Source organism: Ailuropoda melanoleuca, chromosome 11, assembly GCF_002007445.2.
Source record: "Ailuropoda melanoleuca isolate Jingjing chromosome 11, ASM200744v2, whole genome shotgun sequence".
In the NCBI taxonomy this organism is placed as follows: domain Eukaryota; kingdom Metazoa; phylum Chordata; class Mammalia; order Carnivora; family Ursidae; genus Ailuropoda; species Ailuropoda melanoleuca.
Genome location: NC_048228.1, coordinates 69,809,830 through 69,834,620, shown reverse-complemented (window position 1 = coordinate 69,834,620; position 24,791 = coordinate 69,809,830). Strand labels below are relative to the sequence as shown.

Sequence of the window (24,791 nt, the reverse complement as noted above, 5' to 3'; positions counted from 1 at the left end):
GGAGAGGGAAAAGAAAACAACAGGACTCAACAGAATCTTCTGACAGACACATGGGTCCTGCAACAATCCACAACAAAGTATGCCAAATGCCCCAGCAAGTCGAATGCCATCTGCTTTATTTTGGGTAAATGTTGGGCACAGTATATTTAGTGTGGCTTCCTGGGGTTCTGGGTATCAGAGCATGTGCCCCTTTGCTTGGCTGGCTACGGTGAAAACGACTTATCCAGCCAGAGCAGACCACCATCAGAAGAACCACCAGCCTCTTAGAGACTCTTAATGTGGTTCACTCCTAGTCCTGGTACTTAACTAAAAAGAAAGGGTAATGAAGTACCCCAAATGAACATGTGTATCCCTGGCACCTTTATCAAATTATGTTGCCAGATTTTTTATGTTATTCTTCAAGGTACCTTCCAAAACCAACATTTCCAGGGTGTCCTGCTACTCTGTAATATAGCTAAAAATTTTTTTTTCTTCAGGTCATGAGGGAAGGCAAACAGACACATTTTTTACATTGACAGGCCTAGAAAAATAACAATGCACTGCCTGTCTTACACAAAGGGGCCTTGTATTTTTACAGCTAAATGCATTAAAATACAACCAGTGGGCCTAGACTAAATCAATTTAATGACCTCAGGTGAGGACCCAGGGGATGTCCATTCTTACGGCAAATCCTGAGCATTCAACCTCAGCCACAGTTTAGAATGGACCCCATCGACATCTCTAAAATGTCAACGTGAAATGTATTTTTTGGCCCTCAGAGAATGACAGCTTTGGACTTAAGCAAAGGAAAAAGAGCAGATTTTATAGAAAAGTGCTGATTCTGTTTTATCCACAACACAGAGGCTGATATTTAATATTTTTTTCTAAATATTATTCAGTTAAACTGCACAATCACACATGAAATGCAATTTGAACACTACCAAGTAGTGTGAACTATCACGACTCCCTCCAAGAGAGACGATCTTCCATAATACACTGTGTTTCTAATTGTTCAGCTGCGCTAGTATAGAACTCTCGTTAGCCACTAATAATTAATGTCTCTATACATCCCTCTGTCTCCTTTAGTTCTAGATCCTTGCATTTATTGGAACACAGTGAAGAAAGGGGAAGAGGAATTAAAGCAGAATTAAAGCTTGTTAAAGCAGGAACAAGGCATGGGCCATTCAAGGCTGAGAGGGACGTACCTGAGGCCTCTCGTTAGTTTCCCAATGTGGTAGAGCATAAAAATGACGTCATATATACTTTGCGTTGTGTTTGCAGCCAGAAAGTCATCAACACTAATAAAGAGTAGCTGAGTGGCAGTGCAGAGACTAGCAGGAACTTGAGCCCAGCGTGCAGAGTGGAGGCAGCTTAGTGGGTTGAGATACACTCAGCACTCCCTACAAGCCATCTCTGGAATTCAAGCAAAGGGCTTCTCTTCCCCACCCTCAGCACCTAACTGCCCAGTGTCACTAATGCGATCACACGTAACCTGACTCTTCAACGGGCAGTTGAATTTATCACTAGCTTAGTTAACTACAAATCTAGTTACAAATATGATTAATCTTAAGTCTACTTTAAATAATGCTAAGACAGAGTAGTTTTAGTGTTCCATGCTATTAAATAGATTATTTAAATAATAGAGACTTATTTCGTTTATAAGTAATCTTTATTACTATGTTTTCACATAATTTTGGAGGGTAGAGGAGATTCATTTATCTTAAGAAAAGATATGAATTGCCCCTACATTTAGTAAAACAAAAATAATGTATGTTTTTAATATTCGAGTCAGTCAGACAACCACATAGAGAGCTGTGTCTTCAGTTCAAATACACATAATGTCCCAGGGAAAATGACTTTTTTAAATATATGCAGGATTTCAGGACCAAAGCCTATATTAACAGTGGACTGGCTGCACATTACCGTCACTTGGAGAGTTTTAAAAATTGCTATTCCCAGGCTGTGCCCTAGGCTTACATCAGAATCTCTCAAGGTGGGATCAGGCACCAAGAGTTTAAAAATTCCTCAGGTGATTCCAATTTGCAGTCCAAGCTCAAAACTGTTGTCAAAAAGGAACACAAGATTGCCCCTCACACGCTGCCCTTCACGAATCCTCGGCTCGGATCTCTGAGTCTGCACTCTATCAGTTGCTTAAGAACCAACTGTTGAGAACTTTCAGTTAAATGTGGAAGATTGAATATACAAGTTTATATCGGCCTGTGCCACGAGCTTCCAAAGCTGACAGGAAACCACTAAAGAAGGTACTAACCCACCAGGACAAGAAAATAGGACAGGAGATGAACCTGATGCAAGATCAAAAAGCACATGGTGAGAAGACCTTTGAGTAACGTGCCATTCGGCCACAACACCTCAGAAACACTCCGGAGTTCGGGGTACCAGGAGCCGCTGCAAGTGTAGAGTGGAGGTACGTGGTGGCGGATGTTAAGTGTCTGAAAGTTAAGACTATCAGCTATCTTCCACAGATCAACCCCAGCTAGGTGATGGATCTCTCCCTTGCCTCCAAGGAGAAGGAGCTTAATCTTGGATAAAATGAAATGGAGAACCCCCAAAACCCAGGACACCAAAAATAGCAAAGGGTGAGGCTCTCACTGAAAGGTGATTCTCAGCTCACCCCTCTTTCTCTGAGCAGCTCTGGGAATGCTAGCAGTAAGGCTGAAACCTTCGGAAAGGCAACTGAAAGAAAATTCGGTTTTCTTTTTCTTTCTTTCTTTCTTTCTTTCTTTCTTTCTTTCTTTCTTTCTTTCTTTCTTTCTTTCTTTCCTTCTTTCTTTCCTTCTTTTCTTTCTTTCTTTCTTTCTTTCTTTCTTTCTTTCTTTCTTTCTTTCTTTTTCTTTCTTTCTTTCGGCTACGGGGGAATTCTCGACCATTCTGGGTGTGTCTGTGTGCCACAGGCACCTCCGGCAGTCTGGGGAAGCCTATGGAACCATTTGCAGAATGATGTTTTTGAATGCACAAAATAAAATAGATAAGATTGCTAAGAAAACTAATTATATTGAAATACAATTCCCCAAATGGACAAAAATTGTGATAGATGTGTTTTTTTATTGCCATATAAAATAGTAAGATCTGGTGTTAGGTCCCAAAGTGCTGTATTTCAAGTTAGTGGTGAGTATAAATAATCCCTCAAGACACCTGCAACAGCAATAACATGATTAAACATACCTGGATTGCTCTTGGTAAAAAAAAAAAAATTTATAAATACAAAAAAGTAGGCCTTAGACTACAGACCTAAGAAGTCTTGGGCTGGCAGAGTCCTCTCTGGAGAAACGGACCAACCCGAGAGAAAAGGCCCACAGATACTGGTATTTGTGGGGGGGCTTGTTCTACGTGGTGAGGCCCACCGGGTACGACGAGCAGTCCCACCCATGCACAGATCCATCTAGTACGTCGCTCTTAAAGATGGATAAGGTCACCAGACACCTAAGACAAGCCTCCAACATAAAAACAGAGATCAAAAAAAAAAAAACAGAATCAAGAAATTCAGAGGATATACAAATGGTGCAGGGGATTACCAAAATGGTAAGAATTACCTTCAGAGAGAAGAGAATTGAATCAAGGTAATAAAAACAAGATGCCTTAAAACATTCAGAGAATAAGAAAGAGCTCTTGTAAGTTCAAAATGATAACAGAAATAATTTGAAAAACCAAAAAGAAGTGTTGAAAGATAAAGTTGAAGTAATCTTACACCTAGAAAAAAAGGGAAATGAAGTGGAAAATAGCAAAGAAAAAAATCCTTAGAGAATCATTCCAGGTTCAATACGTGAACAGTAAGAGGTCCCCCTCAAAAAAATGTGCCAAGTATCAAAGAAATAATATAAGAACATTTCCTAGAATGAAGGACACCAGTTTCCAGATTGTTACCACAGAAACACATAGTTTATTGGATGAAAACAGAACTCCCTAAGCAATCCTGAGGAAGATTTTGTTCAATCAATTGAATTGGTGGGTCTTTTTTTGTTAATTTGTTTTAACATTTCCAGAACAGAGTGAAAGGATATACTCTTTTGGCAAAATGTCGTCCCAATGTCTCTACATGTCATTCACCTACTGTTGAATAAATTATTCACATGGTAACAACTGCAAAATATTTGCCACTATAAAGAATTTCTAGGTAATCTTGTTGAGCATTCACCTGGTAGGCAGATGGAGCAAAATGAAGACTTGAGGTACTTCTGGAGGTGAGTGGGAGGTGAGTGGAGGAAGAGTGGGGGGAAGTAGTGCCTAGTAGATAGCCACAGACAGGAAGGCAGCGGGTGGGGGCGGGGCACACAAGGGAGAAGACAGATGTTCCTTTTTCTCAAGGAAACCAAACAGTCAATCCATGACCAGCCTCAACTCCCTGCAGGAAAATGCAGCTGAGCAGCAACAGATACTTGGAGGGGACTGTCCAGCCTTGAGAGTCCACTAGACCACCCTGGGACCTATATTACAGCTTCACCTTCTCTTAGCCCACGTCTGGGATCTCATCTACCACCGGTTTGGGGATTCACCTGCCCGAACACACACACACAAACTGGTAAATAAAATGTCTTTTGTACAGTACACAATAGTATAACAGATGTTTCAGAATACTTGTGTAAATAAGAGTAATAATAATATATAATTATGTATTATAGAAATTATAGGAATTCTAATATAATTTATGTAATTTTAATTATATAATATAAAATCTATTATACAATTTATATACTATTATATAATAATAAATTATGTATTATTATTATCAATTGAACTCTTCGTATATGCTAGGCCTTGTGCTGGTTAAATCCTCCCACAACTGTGAAAGGAAGGTGTCATCAGCTCCATTCTACAGATGAAGAAACCCAGTAAAGAACAGAGCCACCATTTGAAACAACCATGGGCCTAGCACAACAGTGTCTTCTCTCGTCCAATCTTCATGGCAATCACATGAAGTAGGCATTTTAGAGATGAGGAAACGGAGGCTCAGAGATGGGAACTCTGAGGTCCTGTGAGTACCAAGTGGCTGAGTGGGAGTTCATGTGGGTCCTGGTTGTGTCAGACTTCAGAGCCTGCCTGATCACTTATACACTAACTTATAAACCAAGCAGAGCCCCGTTTGCTCACCTCCAGTTTGCAAATGCCTTTTGGTAAAATCTCACTTTCTTTTTCCTGATGGGCCAGGAGGGTGTAATCCGCAAGCCCCTTCTTCCATATAGGCGAATTTCTAAAACTAATTCAGTGCAATGTAACTCAGTTCAAGACTCCTTGACATGGCAGAAGACTGAGTGTGATCACTGTAGGAATTCTCAGAACAAACTTATTGCTCCTTGCAATTTGGTAAGCTGAAACTGTATGCAGTAAGAAATCCCTAGGTCTATAGTAACGAGACACATAAAGCAAGCTCTTTCTTCCACTTTAATGAAAATCTTTTTACTTTAAATGAGAAAAACAGAACATCACACCAAAAGGATTCTTGGGCTCACTTAGCCCAATTTTCTCATTTGTTTACAAATGGGGACACTGAGGTCCAGAAAAATAATTATTTCAAATGAGTTTCTGGGGCGCCTGGGTGGCTCAGTCGGTTAGGCATCTGCCTTCGGCTCAGGTCATGATCTCAGGGTCCTGGGATCGAGCCCCATGTAGGGCTCCCTGTTCAGTGGGGTGTTCTCCCTCTCCCTCTGCCCCTCCCATTCTCACTCTCTCCCACTCTCAAATAAATAAGATCTTTAAAAAAATGAGCCCCATTTTTTCCCATAATACTTAGACCAAGACAATATGCCCTGTTCAGTGAATTAATGAAGAACAAATTTTTTAAATTAATAAAAAATGTTGTAGAGTTAGGTCAGAGTATAAGGAAATAGGAGCCTAGGTAATTTCACTTCCTTTGTGAAGAAATTACTGTGCTCTGTATTATCCAAAGCTGTCGCAGGGCTACTTGGAGGGTCATTTGGTGCAGCCTCTGAGCTATGAAGGGCCTCAAAATGTGGATATATGGCATGATACGTAATTTATCTTTTTCATTTTCATTGTCTTATGAGTACACAGTGGCTACCTGATGTGATAATGCAACAGAATGAACATGAAAGGAGATAGGAGAACCCACTTGCTTTTTATTGAGCAAGACATCAAAATAAATCTGTAAAAATTTAAAATAATGCCACTCATTATATATATACAATTTGTTATTGAAAATAGTTATTTTTTATAAAGATATGTTATGTGTTAACAGGTAATGGGTTTATTATTGTCCAGTTTAATTTCTAACAGATAAAACTTATATAAACAAAGCTCTTTAGGGTTTCTGAATTATTTATAAGAATGTAAAAAGGTCCCAAAAGACTCATAAAGTTCAAGAACTGCTGCCTTATTGGGTCATAACACCTAGAGTAAACTATGAATTCAGAATTTATCCTGTAATTATTTTGGGAGTAGCAAAAATACACTGCATTATATTTTGAGTTAAAAACATTAACTGTTTCCTAATAAAATATAATAGAAATATCAATATTTAAAACATGCCATCATTTTTATAGGCCTGTTTTGACACTTCTCTATTTTAAATGTGCTAAAAGCTTATAAAACATTTGGCCTTTCTTGACTTCTAAACATCCACCAGTGAGGAAAACACAAAGGTTAACTCCCACACTTTGGCACTGCCAATACTGATGGCTAATATTTATTGAGCTCCTACTCTCTGCCCGTTTCTTAGTGTTTTCCGCTTGTTTTCTGAGCAAGTTCTCACGATGATACACGGAATGACTTGTCCAAGGTTAGACTTCTGGTACGTGGGAGAGCTGGGATTTGGACCCAGGTTGTCTGTCTCCAGAGCCCCTGCTCTAAACCACTAGGACATACCAGTCCACTCCTGTCTTAGGAACCTTCTACTTTATAGAATAGAAGGCATTTTAGGCACAAATGAGGAAATGGGAAATACACATCAGTGAGGCTGTTAAGAGGATGATGGGATGTGGATGAGAGTCCTTGGTTCTGCCTTCTGTTGCCTTTACATTGTGGGCTCCTTTAGGGCAGGCTTCTGCTCACTGGGGTTGTGTTATTTATTCATTTGGAAAATAACCTCTATGTGTGAAGTGCTTCAGGGCTGGGAGATCAGATGGTAGTTTTTAAGGACTTCTTCCCTGGGGAAGTGTGTCACACAAAATTCTCATAAAGGCAATATGGCCTCCTATTTCCATTATGCAAATCTGATTGCTTTACTCAGTCCTTCCTCAACACTCAGAAAGGAAATGCGATACTAGTAGACAAGGATACAAGAGAAACCATCAGTCACTTTTGCCAAACCCAGAGTGGGACAGATGGGTGACAGAGCCAGCTGGCTTGATGTTATTCCATCCAGATGTGGCCTAAGCCTTTAGTCCAGGGACGTTTGCTATTAGGAGACTTAAAAAATACATATTATTATTGTAATTATAAAATACGACACATGACATAATAATGATGGTAGTAGTAGTAGCAGCAGTAGTAGTTGTCCCTCATGGAAGAATTCCCTTGGCTTCCATCAGCCCACTTAGTTCTATTGTACACAGTAGCTGATTAGGAAATGTTCCTCTGCATTTCTCTTCAAACTCAAATCCTAGTTATCAGAGAACCATACAAGGAATGGTAGGTATTTTTTGTGTATTATAACATGTACATATAGTAGCAAAAATATAATTTCTAATCAGTTGGGGAACTGAGGAACAGGAAGAATGGTATTCTGATTGATACCCAAAATCAAGAGCTCTTCCTACCTATTTTTTTAAGATTTTATTTATTTATTTGAGAGATGGGGGTGGGGAGAGAGAGAGAGAGCACATGAGTGGGGGGGAGAGATAGAGAGAGAGGGAAAAGCAGACTCCCCGCTAAGCAGGGAGCCCGATACGGGATTCGATCCCAGGACCCTGAGATCATGACCTGAGCCAAAGGCAGATGCTTAACCGAGTGAACCACCCACGTGCCCCTTTACCTATGTTTTAAAAAACTTATTAAAATATATCAGCTTTTCTCCTACCACGATATAAATGTAATAGCAGGAAAGAAACGATGATCCAACCGTGACGCACAGTGAAAGAAAGTACCGTCGCTTCAAGCGAGAGGAGGTGTATGATTAGACACAAGGAAACCTGGGTTGTGAGTACACTCTGGGGACTTAGTCTCTTAAGAAACAAGACTGCTAATCATTACCTGGAACACACATCATATAACAGACGCGTGGTGATATGAAAACACCATTACAAATGTGCAATGAGTTTGGCCTACCAAAAAGAATCATTCATCTAGTAGTATTCTGAGTGCTTTATACATTGAGATGACAAAATGGAAGCTTCGTTTATAAAAATACATGTTCACACTTAAAAGACGTAAGACAAAGTCCTGCATATAATCATAGGAGCTTAACACATACTTCTTAATAAGACAGTGAGAATTCAGAAATTTCAATTTCTAGACAACTGGAAATAGTATTTGGAATAATGTTTTTGTTAGACTTTACTCAACTCATTTATAAATATTGATTTTATGACTTTCAACTTTCAAAGTATAAAACTGCAAAATCAATCTTTATATTAGAAGCCCTAATTTAACAAAAACTCAGAGCAATTATTCTGTATACAGTTTCTCCCCCAGTTTAANCCCGGGATCACGCCCTGAGCCGAAGGCAGATGCTTAACCGCTGTGCCACCCAGGCGCCCCTTAACACATACTTCTTAATAAGACAGTGAGAATTCAGAAATTTCAATTTCTAGACAACTGGAAATAGTATTTGGAATAATGTTTTTGTTAGACTTTACTCAACTCATTTATAAATATTGATTTTATGACTTTCAACTTTCAAAGTATAAAACTGCAAAATCAATCTTTATATTAGAAGCCCTAATTTAACAAAAACTCAGAGCAATTATTCTGTATACAGTTTCTCCCCCAGTTTAACGATTCTTCAGAGCTAGAAAGAGAGGCATAGTTTCTTAGAGAAAAGGTACTGTACAATACATTTAAAATAATTCCCATTTTATAAAGAAACAAACAAAACAAAGCAGAGGGGTCTGATCTCATGTTCAAAAATCCACTTCATGATCCTTATCCTTTAACAGATTAAAAAAAAAAGTAAAGTTCAGAGAGGTGAAATTATTTGCCCAAAGTCTCAAACCTGATCAACAGGGAAGTTAGGATCCAAATTCAAGTCTGTCTGATTCTAGGACATTACTGCTTATCTCTCAAGGGGAAGACCACTACATAACTTAAATAAGATTCGCTGTTATTTGATGAAGGTGCTCAGAATTTATTCAAGGTCTCTTCATCCCAAACGACTTCCTTAATCACTAAAATTAGATTTACTTGATTAAATTAACCTCTATGACCACCCCCAGATGAATAGAAGTTGTTCTTGGACAAGGGCGCCTGTGGCAAATTCTCCGCTTATCAAAATTTTATTTTAGCTAAGCTCAAGGCATCAGCAAAGTCTATCCTGGATCTTCTACCATTTGTGGCTAATTTTGAGGCAAATTGCAATAGCATCATCCCTTTTCCCTCCTTCCTTAAGAAGTTCTTTAGATAAAACATCAGTGTTAGCTCAAGTTTACCTTCTTTCAGCAATAGCTCCCAACACATCCCTTTTTGATCAAAGATTTGAATGCAATGGGAAAGCTGTTATTAAAGAAACTTCTAACAATATCTTGGTAATACAAATGAACTCTTAGAAATTATAAATGGAGGGAGAGATTTATTACTTGGACGGATGTCCTAAAGACATAATTGAGCCCATTTATGCCTCATCTTCAAAACTACAAGCAACATTGTTTACTTCCTATCCCAATCTCAGAAAATTCTGAGGATAATTCAGGATAAAGTCGTAAGTAATGAATCATTGAACACTTCATCAAAAACTAATGATGTACTGTATGATGGCTAACTTAAAATAATTAAAAAAAGAAAAAAAGAAAGTCCTAGATCACTAAAGTCTTTGAAAGCAGTCATGAGACAGTGGGTGTAATGGTTGGGAGTGAGGACTCCGTTATTGAATAAGCTCACTTTCAGAAGACATCTTAATGCAATGAAGTGTGACATTATTCATGTGGAAAAGAAACAACCACAGGGTTAAAATATGCCCCTATGAGGTTTGAATTCTTTTCAAACCTGGTGTCTTTCAAACTTTTGGGCAAGTTTCTTAAGTTACTTGAGCTTCAATTTCCTCATTTGAAAAGTAGGCACAAAAAAGGCACTGATTTCATAGGTTTAACTAGATAATCATGTAAAGTAGTTAACTTATTGCCAGGCACATAGAAAGTGCTCAATAAATTATAATTTAGAATATTATTAATATATTCTTGGGCATCATCTACAATTTTCCACTAGGATGAGTGTTTCTAGAGGCTTACTTACGTAAGCATGTTTCTTTTTTAGAAAATAACCAATTAGTTTTCCCAATAGATACAAAAGGCAAAAAAAGAAGGGGGGGAAGAGCAAAAAGAAAAACACAGAGAATGGGAGAGAAGAGAACTCTAGTTATGGCAGCAGATACCTTGAGAGTGCCAAGAAACTCCTAGCAGCCACTCATCTCAGTAAAATAATTATTACACAAAAGACAGGGGCACCTGGGTGGCTCAGTCAGTTAATCATCTGCCTTCTGCTCAGGTCATGATTCCAGGATCCTGGGATCGAGTCCCACATCAGGCTCCCTGCTCAGCAAGGAATCTGCTTCTGCCCCTCCACCAGCTCATGCACACACTCTCTCTCGAATAAATAAATAAAATCTTTAAAACAAATAAACAAAAAGAAAACAAATGACAGGCACATAACCAGAGGTGGTCATAGGTTGCTTATACCAGTTGGCACAATAAATTCAATATGGCTCTAATGAGCTGGGATTATTTATACTGTATATAAATTAATTCAAGGACATAGATCAGGGAAGTGACCTGGGGAAAAGGATAACAGAGACAAACTTGGGTCTAACTACAAAAGGGAAGTCTGGAAAGAAAATGAATACTCCTACTGTAAGAACACTTACAGTACGAATAAGTCAGATGTCATATGTGGAGAAAGCACGGAAAATCTTTGCAATCCTGCTGAGAAACTGTCCTAGCAAACCATCAATAATACTGTGGGTCATCTAACAGAGTTTATTATTTTTCTTCAACTACACTTGGTCACATTTAAAGACACTAACTGTTATTCTGCATTTATATTAATAATAGCATACTTCAAACTATGTCACACTGTCTTTTAGGCCAACATTATTCAAAAACATTACCATTCTATTCCAAATTCTTTTTGTCTTAAAAAATTATTTTATAATAATTTCCTCCCTCTCCATTTGGTTTCTGTTACCATATCTTATCAAGACAGAGTTTGGTGTCTTTCTAACTCAAAAAATTAAATACACATAATGCTTCTTGTTGCCATTCCATTACCATACTGTATGTTTTGTCATTTTTCAAAAGTTTTAACACAGGCACAGTACCATCCTACACACTGGAGAAATGAATAAGGTTACTGACTGAAGGTTTAAAGAAAGAAAATGACCAACCAAGCCCTTGAACAAGAACGCCATATGTTTTTCATTCATTTTCTTGCTACTGTATTCATTGAACAGCTCTTAGAAGAATAAAACCTTAAGGAACATGAACTTGTGGCAAGACCAGACAGAATATTCTGGAACTGTGCTTTGAAGTAAAATCATTCCCTTAACATCAGGAGATTTAATACTACCATTTCACCATGAAAATAATCACAGATGAATGTTCTGACCAGGACTAATTGTCTTTGAAGTTCTCTAAATTTGAGCATTAAAAACAGTGCTTGACAAAACTCTTTACCTTATCCAAAAATTATAAAGAAAACAACTTGCAGGCAAAGCTCAATCTAATTTAGCTTGGACCTAAAATTAAAGCTACGACGTTAAGCAAAATTAAGAAGTGTATGAGAATCACGTTACTAAGACAGACTAAATTTGAGGGCCTGACCTTTGGTGCTTATTTTATAGCTATCAAGGTGATGAAATAACTGCTGGGTGACAGCGGCCATTTAGCAATCAGAATCCAAACAATCAGTATGTGTGCTCTTTCCTTGCGGCCGTTTTATGACATGTGTTCAAATTCTGTACCAGAAAGTGCAGCTATAAAAACAAATTTTATAGCTGAAGCAAAACACAAAACAATGAATATCAGGTTTAGAAGAACATTCACTCGCACCTGAATGAGTCCCTTGGGGTGTTCAGGAGTCAGAATATGAAAAATTGAAGGCCTTTCTCAGGGCTCTAGCAGCGCCTACCAAACAGCAACATTAGGGAGAGCTTTAGCACATGCAGTTCATTCTGGCTGGAAAACCCTTCACTCTCCCTGCCTCACACCCACTCAACTCATCCTTCAGATCTCAGCTGAAGTGTCACTTCCTTGTGGCTATCTTGCCTGACTTCCTAGATTCACCTCCCTCCTTCCCCCCGACCCCAATAAATGTACCTCTCCTCCATATCACTTGTCATAGCTGCAGCTTTGCATTTTCATGTGTGGTTATTTGACCAGTTCTCCCCCCTTAGACTGTAAGCCTCATAAGGGAAAGGGTCATTAATGTTTGTTCTCACTATGTTAGCCCCAGAACCTAGTACAGAGCTGGGCACAGAGTAGATAGCTAATGTATGTTTATGAAATGATGAAAAGGAAAGGGATGAAGTAATTACAGTTAGTTGGTAAGGTCATCACTACTGGTTGTTTAGGTAAAAACCATGACCAGGATTCTACTCCAAGCCAAGGACAGGATAGTGGTATCCCCCACACCAATGTCACTTGGTTTCTTTCTTCCTTCTCCCTGTAGCATGAGGCTACAAGGAACATGGAGCAAGATATACAGGATTGGGATGGAGATCTCAGTCCTATGTATCTTGGCTTTCTTGCTCCTATACTCATCTCAAACACACTTTACTCATCCTTGAGCTCACACGTTGCTTTTGGTCAAATACAGTCACTATTCATACTTACATTTCTTTTTTTTTTTCTTAAAGATTTTATTTATTTATTTGACAGAGACAGCCAGCGAGGGAGGGAACACAAGCAGGGGGAGTGGGAGAGGAAGAAGCAGGCTCCTAGCGGAGGAGCTTGATGTGGGGCTCAATCCCAGAATGCTGGGATCACGCCCTGAGCCGAAGGCAGATGCTTAATGACTGCGCCACCCAGGTACCCCCATACTTACATTTCAATAAAGGTTTTCTGGAGGCTGGATCATAACCAAAAAAGGGAGTTGTAATGGCACTGAGGCAACCTTTTGGAACCCACGTGTGCACCAAACTGATTTCTCAGTAAAGCCACAGTGATGGGGCCAAGGACAGGAGTCATCACCACCTCATGTGCTAATCCAGGGGGTAAAGAGTCTGCTTTGGTTTATGACAAGGATGGAGAGGAGGTTGACAGAGTGTGAGGTTCAAGAGGCCAGGAGGAATCAGTCATAGGGAGAAATCCACAGTACCAGGTCTACCAGTCTTCAGAGGGCTCAGTGAGCTCTCATTGCTTTTCAGACTCCAGCCAGGACAATCTTGCTCATAAACACTGCCCTATGGCTTGTTAAAACTCAAGTATTAATGTAACATGTGCTAACTGACATAACCTATAAAGGTGAGAAAATAAAATATGGCCAAGTAGTGCAAGTATAAAGGGGATTTTTAAATTTTAATGAATACATTTTATTTTCAGAGAAGTTTTAGGGTTAGAGGCAAATCAAAGACAAAGTATGGAGTTCCTGTATCACCCCTATTTCCCCTCCATAGTTTCTAAAGTTATCTTTTTTAAAATATAAAGTTAAATGCCAGAAATAAAACACTCTAAAATCTGTCCCCATTGTTTCATGTTAATTGGCAAACTTTCTATTTTAGATAAGGATCAACACTAATTAACTTATTTTAAACAGTTTACTTCAACAGTAGAAAATTTAAATACTGACGTAAGACAGAAAGAAGGAGGGAAGGAACGAAGGAAAGAAAAGGAAAAGGAAAGGAAAAAGGAAAGGAAAGGAAAGGAAAGGAAAGGAAAGGAAAGGAAAGGAAAGGAAAGGAAAGGAAAGGAAAATTCAAACATAATCCTTTCACTCAACGGTAACTACAAAAAGTATATTGGTGTATATCTTTCTATATTTTTTCCTGTGTATATATTTTTAATTTAAAAAACTGGAATAATATTCTACATATTATTTTAGTTATTTAGTCAAACACATCCATACAATGTAATATCGCGGACATATTGGCATTTTTATTAAATGTTCTTCAACACTGCAGTGCCTGTGTGACTCAGTCGGTTAAGTGTCTGCCTTCAGCTCAGGTCATGATCTCAGGGTCCTGGGATTGAGCCCCACATCAGGCTCCCTGCTCAGCAGGGAGTCTGCTTCTCCCTCTCTCTATCCTTCCCCACAACTCATGCTCCCTTTCTCTCTCTCAAATAAATAAATAAAATCTTTAAAAAAATAAGATATATTCTTCAACATTATTTTTAGTGGTAGCATAATATTCCGTTTTATGAATAACCATCATCTCTTTAACCAAAGCCTCCTAGTTTTGGACGTTCAATATTTGTTTGTGAAACTGCTAGCATCTATTTCCCCACATTCACTCTCTTATACATCTTTAAAGAATGGCACTTTGTAGGGTGGGAAAACCAATGCAGTGAAACACTAGACAATTTATTTTAATCTTTATACAAGATACTAGTGTTGGCAAGGCAGGAGAGAAGAAAAGCTCTTCCTATGACCCTTGTTTAACTTTGGACGGATGTGCACGGTTCAAGGCCAGCAAAGTGATAAATAGGTTTTGGCAGCTCATTCTCCCTACCTTGAGTAGTATTACAGTGTGTCATTGGAGTGGATCATTTAGAACAGGAAGCCAAGGACACTGTGTGGTGTTCTCCCAGGGTAAATTCACAGATACCTCATAGAAGGCTTTGGCAAGATTCTCAGTATGCACAGAGAAGCACAGAAAGTGGCTTTATTTTTAAGGCTCAGATTCAGCTGAAGGATCCGCTAGGGAATCCAGCGAAGGGAATGCCTGGGCTTGGGTTAAAATAGCTGGCTTATTCTTGCTTTCACAGTGCACAAAAGCTTTACTCATTTGCCCAGCAGTCATCTGCTAATCTCACACCTTGAGATAAGTAATACGTATGCATCCTCATTAACACTGAGTCAGTGACTCTGAAGGGAAGGATATTGAGGAGACTGAATTTCTAATTCACACGGAGTTACTATATTTTCATAGCTCATTGCAATTCAGTGCAGCTATCAGCCCACCACAGACAATGCAAAGAAGCTTCTTCAACAGAAGTAGCAATATATGAAATTTCCTGGGAAATTTTCCAAATGCTATGCTTCAAAATTGCAGTAGTAAGTCATGGGTATATAATTTCACCTTCTAAGTGACTATTTTACTTTTAAAGATAAAGCTCTGTGGTGAAAAAAATGCTAACTAGCTTATTCATTTTATTATAACTAACTTTTCTCCAAAATTGGAAAAGCTTGCTTGTTAGTTCCCCCACCCCTGGAAATAAAAACATTGCAAATGATATTATAAAAATCCATACAATACAGAAAGGAATACTCTAGAAAGTAAAAATCACCTTTAATCCCATCATCCAAAGGTAGATGCCATGAAATGGTTGGATAGCTGGTATATACTGTTAGAGGTAGTTTTCTCCCTGACACTTAAATATTTTAAAAAATATACTAGACATACTTGCTTTGTAACTTTCCATTCCACTTTAGCGATATAAATGTACATCTTTCTGTGTCAGTCAAGATTGATGTTTTTATAGCTGTATAATTAACTATTTTTAATCCTTTTAAAAATCCTGTCGTATTTTTACTTTAACGATTAAGCTAATAAGACTGTTTTTAGTCATGTGTTTAACGTTGACATCTGACTTGTTTCTAAGGAGAGAAACTTCTTAGTAGACATTAATTAAAATAAATAACCCAATCATTTATAGCTACAGATGACTGCATAAGCAAAGACTATGCACAATAAAAACAAAAATAAAACTATTAAAATGTCTAAAAACTGTTTATTTCCTTAGAGTTGATCTTATCAGTTGTTTACTTTTGAAATGAATTAAATCAGAATTTTTGACATTTTATGTGTTGTTCAATATGTGCTACTTAAAATGAGGTAAAAATAAAAAGATGGAATGATTTGTACAAAGCAAAGGCATTAAAAGCAAAAATTCAATTAAACTAAGAAAGGCTTTACTAATTTGAAATTAAATTAATTATGAAAAACAAAAGTCAATTAATTCTCAAAAAGAATCCTGATTAGTATCTGAAATGATGAAAGAAGAAGAGTACAGATAAAATTTTATATTGTTTAAAAATCTTTAAGTAATATAGCAGAATTTATGAAAAAGAAGTCACTGACATATTAGTGACCATGATTCAGATTATCTTAAAAAGGAGCTACAACTATTGATAATTCCTAGTTGTATATGCAAATCTATTTGACTGGTGAAGATTAAATTCATTGTAAGAATCCCAGTAAAATACTCACATAAAAGATTTTTTTTTTAAGATTTTATTTATTTATTTGACAGAGATAGAGACAGCCAGCGAGAGGGGGGACACAAGCAGGGGAGTGGGAGAGGAAGAAGCAGGCTCATAGCAGAGAAGCCTGACTTGGGGCTCGATCCCAGAACGCTGGGATCACGCCCTGAGCTGAAGGCAGACGCTTAACCGCTGTGCCACCCAGGCGCCCCTACATAAAAGATTTTTGCCAATAAATAGTGAAAAGCATATATGACACAAGGGGAATCATGTTTGTACCCTGTAATTAACATTTTTTTTCACATCCATTATCTTTCTTGATTTTCACAATCATCCTGTGAAGTAAATATTGTTTTGAATCCCATCGGTGTATAGATTTTAAAACAAACAACAAAAACCCACAGAATTGATTTAAAAGGAAGAATAAACAAAAAAAAAAAAACTGAGGCTCAATGTGTATCTCTAGCTCCAAGTTAATAATAGAGTGAAAAATATAACCAAGGAGAATATTTCCAAAGCCCACGCCCTTATCACTGTTCCAATGACTATATTACATGTACAGGCATCTCCTACTTTTGTAAAAAAATTATTCTTAAAAATATAGAAGGAAATTAAATATATATATGTATATATAACTCAAGAGTAAGATTTATGTTCTGAAAGGCTGATTCTCTTCTCATAAAACCAAACAAAATTTTAGACATTATAAGGTTCTTAATTCTGTTAAAATTGTTTCTACATTTTTTAGCACCAGACAGTAATACAATTTGCATATGATTATTTAAAATACAAAAAACAACAAAAAAATCTTTGTTTAATGTGCAGTGCTTCCCTAACATCACTGCCTCCCTTTCTTCTGGTGATAAATGTTTTCCTCAATGGTATGAAACCTAAGGCAGACCAATCCAAGTGCTCCCATAACAACTTTATTTATTTATTTTTTTTACAGATTTATTTATTTATTTTAGGGAGAAAAAGAGCATGTGTGTGCAAGCAGTGGGGGGGAGGAGGGATGGGAGAAGGACAGAGGGAGAGGAATAGAGAGAGAATCTCCAGCAGACTCCCCACTGAGTTCAGAGCCCAACGTGGGGCTCGATCTCACCACCCTGCGATCATGACCTGAGCCAAAATCAAGAGTCAGACACTTATCTGACTGAGCCACCCAGGTGTCCCTCCCATAACAACTTTAAAAGTGGAGCTCGTGGGACAAAATTTCTTCTCCGGTGGGTGAGTTGCTAGGATGTAAGTCCAGGGACTCAGATATTTAAAGAAAACCTCATGTAAGGAGAGACAAAGAGCAAAGCATGAGAGAGAGATGGAGAGGGAGAGAGAAAGAGAATTTCCTGCCAGCAATCAGACCACAGTTTTAGTCACTGAGGTGTTCAGCCTGCCCTGGCTTCTGTAGTCTTTGATTGAACTGAGTCTCTTCCTAATAAGACCATCTTCTTCATGTAGCTGGTCTGAGTTGGGTTTCTTTGTGTAGGTGGTCTGTGTCGGGTTGCTGTCACTTGCTACCAAAAGGATACCATAAAAACATTAAACATAATATTGTAAGTTAAATTCCTAAGTGTTCATTCTTACACTCATTTGACATTTATTAGGCACCAACTATATGCCAGGCACTGGGCTAGGAGATGAAGATACCATAGTAATCCAAACAGACATGATGCCTGACCTTGTGAAGATAAACAATTTCAAGGACAAAACAGTAACAAAATAACTAAGAAAAGAACAATTTTAATATTGAGACTTAGGACTTGCTGATGGGAATTTTGTGACGCTAGCTCTAATAATCTTCACCTTCTCTAAAATTTTGTCATGAAAGAGTTAAATGACCTTCCTTTCTTTTCAGAAGATTTTATAGTGGACCGCATCACTATCAACATACCACGAATTTCTTTCAGCCTTGAAACACTATAGTGACACTGTGAATCCACAACTTAGAGCTCTCTCAACCACCATTTCTTCAATATCATCTTTCTAGCACTTTCTGTATCTGTTTTCCTTTCCTTTTCTTTAACAAATGAACACATGGTTAATCAATTAAGGATAGTATCTAATTGAGCCTAAAATTTACTATTCTTAGTGCTTCTAATCATTTCCAATTTGCCTCAATGAAAATTCATTCATTGACTGTTTTCATTCATCCAACAAATATGTACTGAGAGCCTATTATATGTCACATACTCTTTTAGATGTCAGGAATAAAGCAGAGAATAAAAAAGACAAAATCCCCAGTTCTCAAGGATTTCATATTCTATTAAATTGTAGCAGCAATCTCACTAACGGCAAAACTTTCATTTTTTTCATTGCTCATTAATATTTATAAATAAAGAAACAATAAAATATTCAAATAATTGTCAAAACATGGCTGAACAAATCTGGTGACATTGTCAAAATAGGATTACTCAGTATGAGGCAATGCCATCAAGAATTAGAGATCTTTATCAACTAAAATATGAATCGAACTATAAATTTTCTTTAAGGATTTTATTTCATAATGTATAAAAACGCAGATTTATAGCAATTTCAATTTTGGGGACCTATCCTATTGAAATAACAGTGCAAGTACACAGCCTCTAAGTACAAGCATGTTACTATAGCATTGTCTGTAATGGCAAGAAAACAGATGAAAATAACTTGAGTATCTGTCAATAAGAGATGGCTGTGGCCACGTGACTGAATTCTGTGACATAGGAGAATAAAGGCAATCATTGTAATTTCTGGCTGTGGCCATTAAAGGGAAGGGTCATACCTTCCCCTGCCCTAGTCCCCCTTCTAATTGGTTAGAATGTGATGTGCTCATGGGCCATCCTGAAGCAGAAGGATGAAGATAACACCCCAGGAATGGCAGAACAATGAATCAGAAGAAGCCTGGGTCCCGAACATGCTGGGCCTGGTGTCCAACCCTGACTGCTCTTCTGAACTGTTCACTGAAAGAGAAGTTTCTATGATAGTGAAAGCCACTATAAAAGAAATCAAACTTATATCCCCATTCATACATAGACAATGGAATATTTTGCAGCTATTTTTAAGAACAAGTTAGATCCATGCCTATTTATTGGGAGATGTCCTTGATATGTTATGGTAATTAAGTGATAAATAAGTAGCCCAAATTTTGTAAAACAAAACAAACAAAAACAAATCAAAGCCTATGTTGTACATAAATGTTCATATGACCACAGGAAAAAAGGTGTGGAAAGATAACCTGATTAGTGTAGGAACAGTGAGAATTTGGGGAAGGGGATGGTGGAGGTCAATATTATTTCTAATTATCTCACATTACATGTACAATTAAAATATCAGTTGCATAAAACTCAAAGACAAGTTATATGAGCTAAATATTTCAGAGTAAACACTGGCTAAGAGTTATGTTATTCAAATTGGCAGAATAAAAAAAATCAGAGTTGGGAAGTCTTCTGTGATCTTATTCCAATCTATTTGTTTCTTTATTATGGAAAACTTCTGTTAGAATGGCTAAAATCAACAACACAAACAACAACAGGTGTTGGTGAGAGGATGTGGAGAAAGGGGAACACTCTTACACTCTTGGTGGGAATGCAGACTGGTGGAGCCACTCTGAAAAACAGTATGGAGACTCCTCAAAAAGTTAAAAATAGAACTACCCTATGACGCAGCAATTGCACTACTAGGTATTTACCCAAAGAATACAAAAATGCAAATTCAAAGGGACATGGACCCTGATGTATAGCAGCATTACCTACAATGGGCAAATTATGGAAACAGCCCAAGTATCCACTGACTGATGAATGGGTAAAGAAGATGTGGTATATATATACAATAGGACATAATGCAGCCGTAAAAAAGAATGAAATCTTGGGATTTGCAATGACGTGGATAGAATTAGAGAGTATAACGCTAAGCAAAATATGTCAGAGAAAGACAAATACCATATGATTTCACTCATATGTGGAATTTAAGAAACAAAAAACGATCACAGGGAAAAGAGAGAGAGAGGCAAGCCAAGAAACACTTAACCAAGACTCTTAACTATAGAGAACAGACTGATGGTTACCAGAGGGGAGGTGGTGGGGGGATGGGTGAATAGGTGATGGGGATTAAGGACAAGGACGGTACTTATTGTGATGAGCACTGGGATGGTATATGGAAGTGTTGAGTCACTAAATTTTACACCTGAAACTAATATTACACTGTATGTTAACTAACTGGTATTTAAGTAAAAAACCTTAAAAAAAGTAAAAAAAAAAAAAGTCTTGGGGTGCCTGGGTGGCTCAGTCGTTATGCGTCTGCCTTCAGCTCAGGTCATGATCCCAGCGTTCTGGGATGAGCCCTGCCTCAGGGCGCCCTGCTCAGGGGGAAGCCTGCTTCTCCCTCTCCCACTCCCCCTGCTGGTGTTCCCTCTCTTGCTGCCTCTCTGTCAAATAAATAAATAAAATCTTTTTTAAAAAAGTCTCAAGCCTATATAAAAGTAGAAAGAATAGTATAATAAAATCTCTGACAAGGTTTCAAAAATTATAACTCATGGCCAATCTTTTCCATCTCAAACCAATCCCCCTCAAATTATTTTGAAGTAAATTCGAGGTATCATGATGTTATCCACAAATATTTCAATACATTTCCTTAAAAGGACTTTCAAAAACACAGTCATAATACCACTATGATACTTAAAAAAATTAATCATTTCTTATATTCTGATGAAGTAGAAACCGATGAGTTTAGAGACTTAGTTGCTGGCAAAAATCACAATAAGAACCCAGGTCCTCAGAGCTTTAATTCAGCAAGACTTCATTCATTCATACCACTGTGATTGTTAGATAATGTTAATGAAGCCCTTATTAATGAAGACCACATTCTGTGAAATGTACTGTGTAGTCATACACCATCTCATTTTGCTTCCCCAAGAACCACATGAGGTACATATTTATGCAGGACTAAATGAGAAGCTGCAGATGGAATGGTTGAGAATTACACGAGATACGACGGACCTATAGAGTGTTTAGCCCAGAACCCAGCTCAGGAAAACTACTCAATACACAGTGATTTTTTGGTATAAGGTGGATCCAAGGCCAACAAATTGACAGGCCATGCTAGTAAGTTTCTCTTTCTTGGGAATTTGATATTGGAATGCAAAAATTGAGTTAGTTAGCTATGGAGAAGTGAACTGTAAGACTGTGTAGACCACAGCCAGAGAGTTCTACACGGCAAATCAAGGCTCTGCATTGACTAAGCTTATAGAGAAGCAGAAACCAAGAGCGGAGCGAAAGATAATGATTTGTCAGGAAGATGGTGTGCAGAGAAGCAAGACAAGAGACTGCCAGAGCAAGGCTGTCTGGATAAGACTGCACACTCAAAGATGCTTTAGCTCATCTTAACTTGGCTGTACTTCCCGCAATTGGATTCCATCTTTCCCATCTTTCCTTATAATCAATTCCCTTTTCCTGTGATCTAGTTTGGGTGGGTTTTGCTTCTTGCTACCAACTCTTCCTTCTCCTCTGATTGGCAGTAACTCCACTGCAACTACTCTCCGTCACTGGTTCGCACCTGAGTACACCTAGTGTAGTAACTGTGGCATGGGACAGGCTCGATGAGTGCCTATTCAGGACTTAGGCTTCTTATCCCTTCTGCTGAATATTCAAACACAAGAGCAACAAAAATCCACCCCTGAGGTGACTACCATTGCCTTCCTTAATGGTTTCATGTCAGAGATACACAATGGGTCCCTTTCAGGCCAGTCAGACAGGCACAGCATCGGGATGGGTTTTCTGGTGGTCATCAGAACACCACTGTAGAGAGAGAGATGTCTGTCTTTGCTTCAAAAATTACACGTGAATCATATTTTAATTAATGGGGTTATATTTTCCCTCAGATTTATTTGGCCTTAAAATTTCAGAGAGACTTCTGCTGTCGAAAACCACAATAACATCAGACATTTCTTCCTGCTTGTGTTACACATTCTTACTGTATCATACAGCCATTCCTTGAACACTTATACATGGAACTGTCTCTAGGGACTCTTTAACAGTTTGCCACGTATTCTCTTTGGCAAGTAATAATAATCTGAATGTAAATGTAGAAGGATATATGATCACTATCTACTTTGTATGCTTTTACTGTGTCTGTGTTTACAGATTAGAGTTCCTTAAAGGAGGACACACTCGTGTTTCTACTACATGGACATCCCAGAAATATGTTATTTGTCTCTCTGGAGATGTACAAAGTTTTGAAATGTCTTCACTTTCCGTTGCTTGGCTAAAGCTCACTTTATGGGTTTAGTAAGGTTGATCGGTCCCTATAATTTACCTGAGCCATGTTTTGCCCCTAGCAGTAAATACCATAGGAATGAGGCTAGCATACCAAGCATTCCCAATTCTGCTCACCCTATGAACACCACACTTGGATCATCCCTCTGAAAATGAGATCAAGATGCTTAAAAGAAAAGGTGAAGACATTATTTTTCCTGCCAAAAGATTTGTAGACATGAGCAGGGCAAAATGACATGTATGTGCAGGGATTGTTTACCAAAAAAAATAAGGCAAAGCAATTTTATAGCAAAAGGTTTAATTTCTTAATGGCATTTAATGAAATCTGATCCTGGAAAAGGTTGTTTTCCTCAGTCTTAATCTTCAGGCATTACAAAAAAACAAAAGAAAACAAAACACCAAAAACCTTCTATCACAGTTACAACTTTTCACTTGGACATCTGGGCTGCTTACTCCACCCCCTTTTAATCTTTTCTAAAGAAACTTTTATATCCAAAAACATTCAGTTATTTTCTTTTAGCTAAAAAAAAAAATATCCAATCTTATAAAGAAGGTGTTCTCTACAGCATCAAGGTTGATGAAAACCATACCCTTGAACAGGAAGTTCGAAAGACAGAATGGCAGGCAAGAGCTGACCCATCTGCTATGGAAACATGTTAGATTCCTCCCGGGGCCCAAAACACTGACAAGAATACAGCATTATTCACGCAAAGCCTCTGCACCCTGCTCTGGTCAGACTCCTTCCAGAGCTGCTGTCGGCTAAGCAAGCCTGCTGATATCTGGCTGGCGTTGGGTCCTCATAACTGTCAGGGGCAGAGGTGCTAGTGAAATATTAGGAGGAAAATGAGGTGGATGGACCAATCAGTGGCAAAAGAAGTAACTTTAAAAGCTGTGAGGAAAAAGGACCTGCCAACTTGAAGCATTTAAATATAATTCTCCATCAAATTTGATGAACCTTTTAATGGTGACAAACACGGCCTCTTCAGCAGCGCTTCTCTATGCAGACCCAGAGCAGACTGCTGGAACGCCTGGGGTTATCCAGTGGGGCTTATTTTCCCTATTTGCCTTTTTTTTTTTTTTTTTTTTGGAGAACAAATTGATTCTTCTTTCAGCATCACAGTAGAACCTGGACACACAGGCTTGGTAATTACCCTAATTTAAATGCACCAGAAGACATTTCATATATTGCTCAAACTTTGCCAAGACAAGGTCTAAGACTATAACTTAGCTATAACATGGATATTGTTCTAGCATCCAATGGAATCATCATGAACTTATGCCAGATTTTCTTCCTGTAAGAAAGAACCTTCCTTTTTTCTCCTGAGGAAATCTAGCATTGGATGGGTATGCATATAGGTAATCACCCTAAGTGTGATCACATTTAATTTTAAGATAATGCAATATGACAGTAAAAATAACATAAAAATAGAAGTTTTTCCACATGTAGTTATTTCAATGTTAGATCAGTACTTTTAAAACTTTATTCATATGATTCCTTTAAGTGTTTGACTATTTCACAGTTTAGATTCAGTTTTAAGATCTAATTTTCACTCCTCCCTTCCCCATACCCACAAGTTTTCTGAAAAAAATCATGGCAAACTCCAGTAATATTTATATTCTCATTTGATAAATGTTCAACCATCTCTAAGGTATTAAAGCTTATTCTATCTTTCCTGAATTTGTGGACATTTATTTCTCAAAAGTCATCTAGGCCAATCATTTCATACCAAGAATGAAGTATAGAATAATTAAATAACTTACACAAGTTCGTATAATTAGTGGTCATTATTAGTTTACATCTAAAATATATACCATTTTCTTTGCGATATACTTTGTCTCTCTTTTCAGGCCAATATTCTACATGGGAGCTTGTGTACATCCGGTTTAGCCAGATGTACCATGATCATTGTTAAACACCAGCATGTCTAGGAGCATTGTAAAATCAAGATCACTACCACTGGAATTACTGGGTAAGTATCCACTGAGGGGTATTTACCTGAAGAAAACAAAACCAAAAATTCAAAAAAAATACATGCACCCTTATGCTTATTTCAGTATTATTTACAATAGCCAAGATATGGAAGTAACTCA

The 24,791-nt window shown here is 37.8% G+C and overlaps 1 protein-coding gene across 3 annotated transcripts in view; it reads right to left on the bottom strand.

Annotated features, from left to right (window-relative positions):
- Nucleotides 1-24,791, bottom strand: part of SCFD2 (sec1 family domain containing 2) — a 414,644-nt gene that overhangs the window by 160,624 nt on the left and 229,229 nt on the right. The window contains exon 6 of one of the 3 annotated variants that reach the window (XM_034671817.1): nucleotides 1,568-2,915. The exons of the other annotated variants lie outside the window; for them this stretch is intronic. Coding sequence (XP_034527708.1) covers nucleotides 2,641-2,915 — 275 coding nt within the window. The 3' untranslated portion in view covers nucleotides 1,568-2,640. Of the gene's footprint in view, nucleotides 1-1,567; nucleotides 2,916-24,791 lie in introns of those variants that run through there. 3 annotated transcript variants of the gene reach the window in all.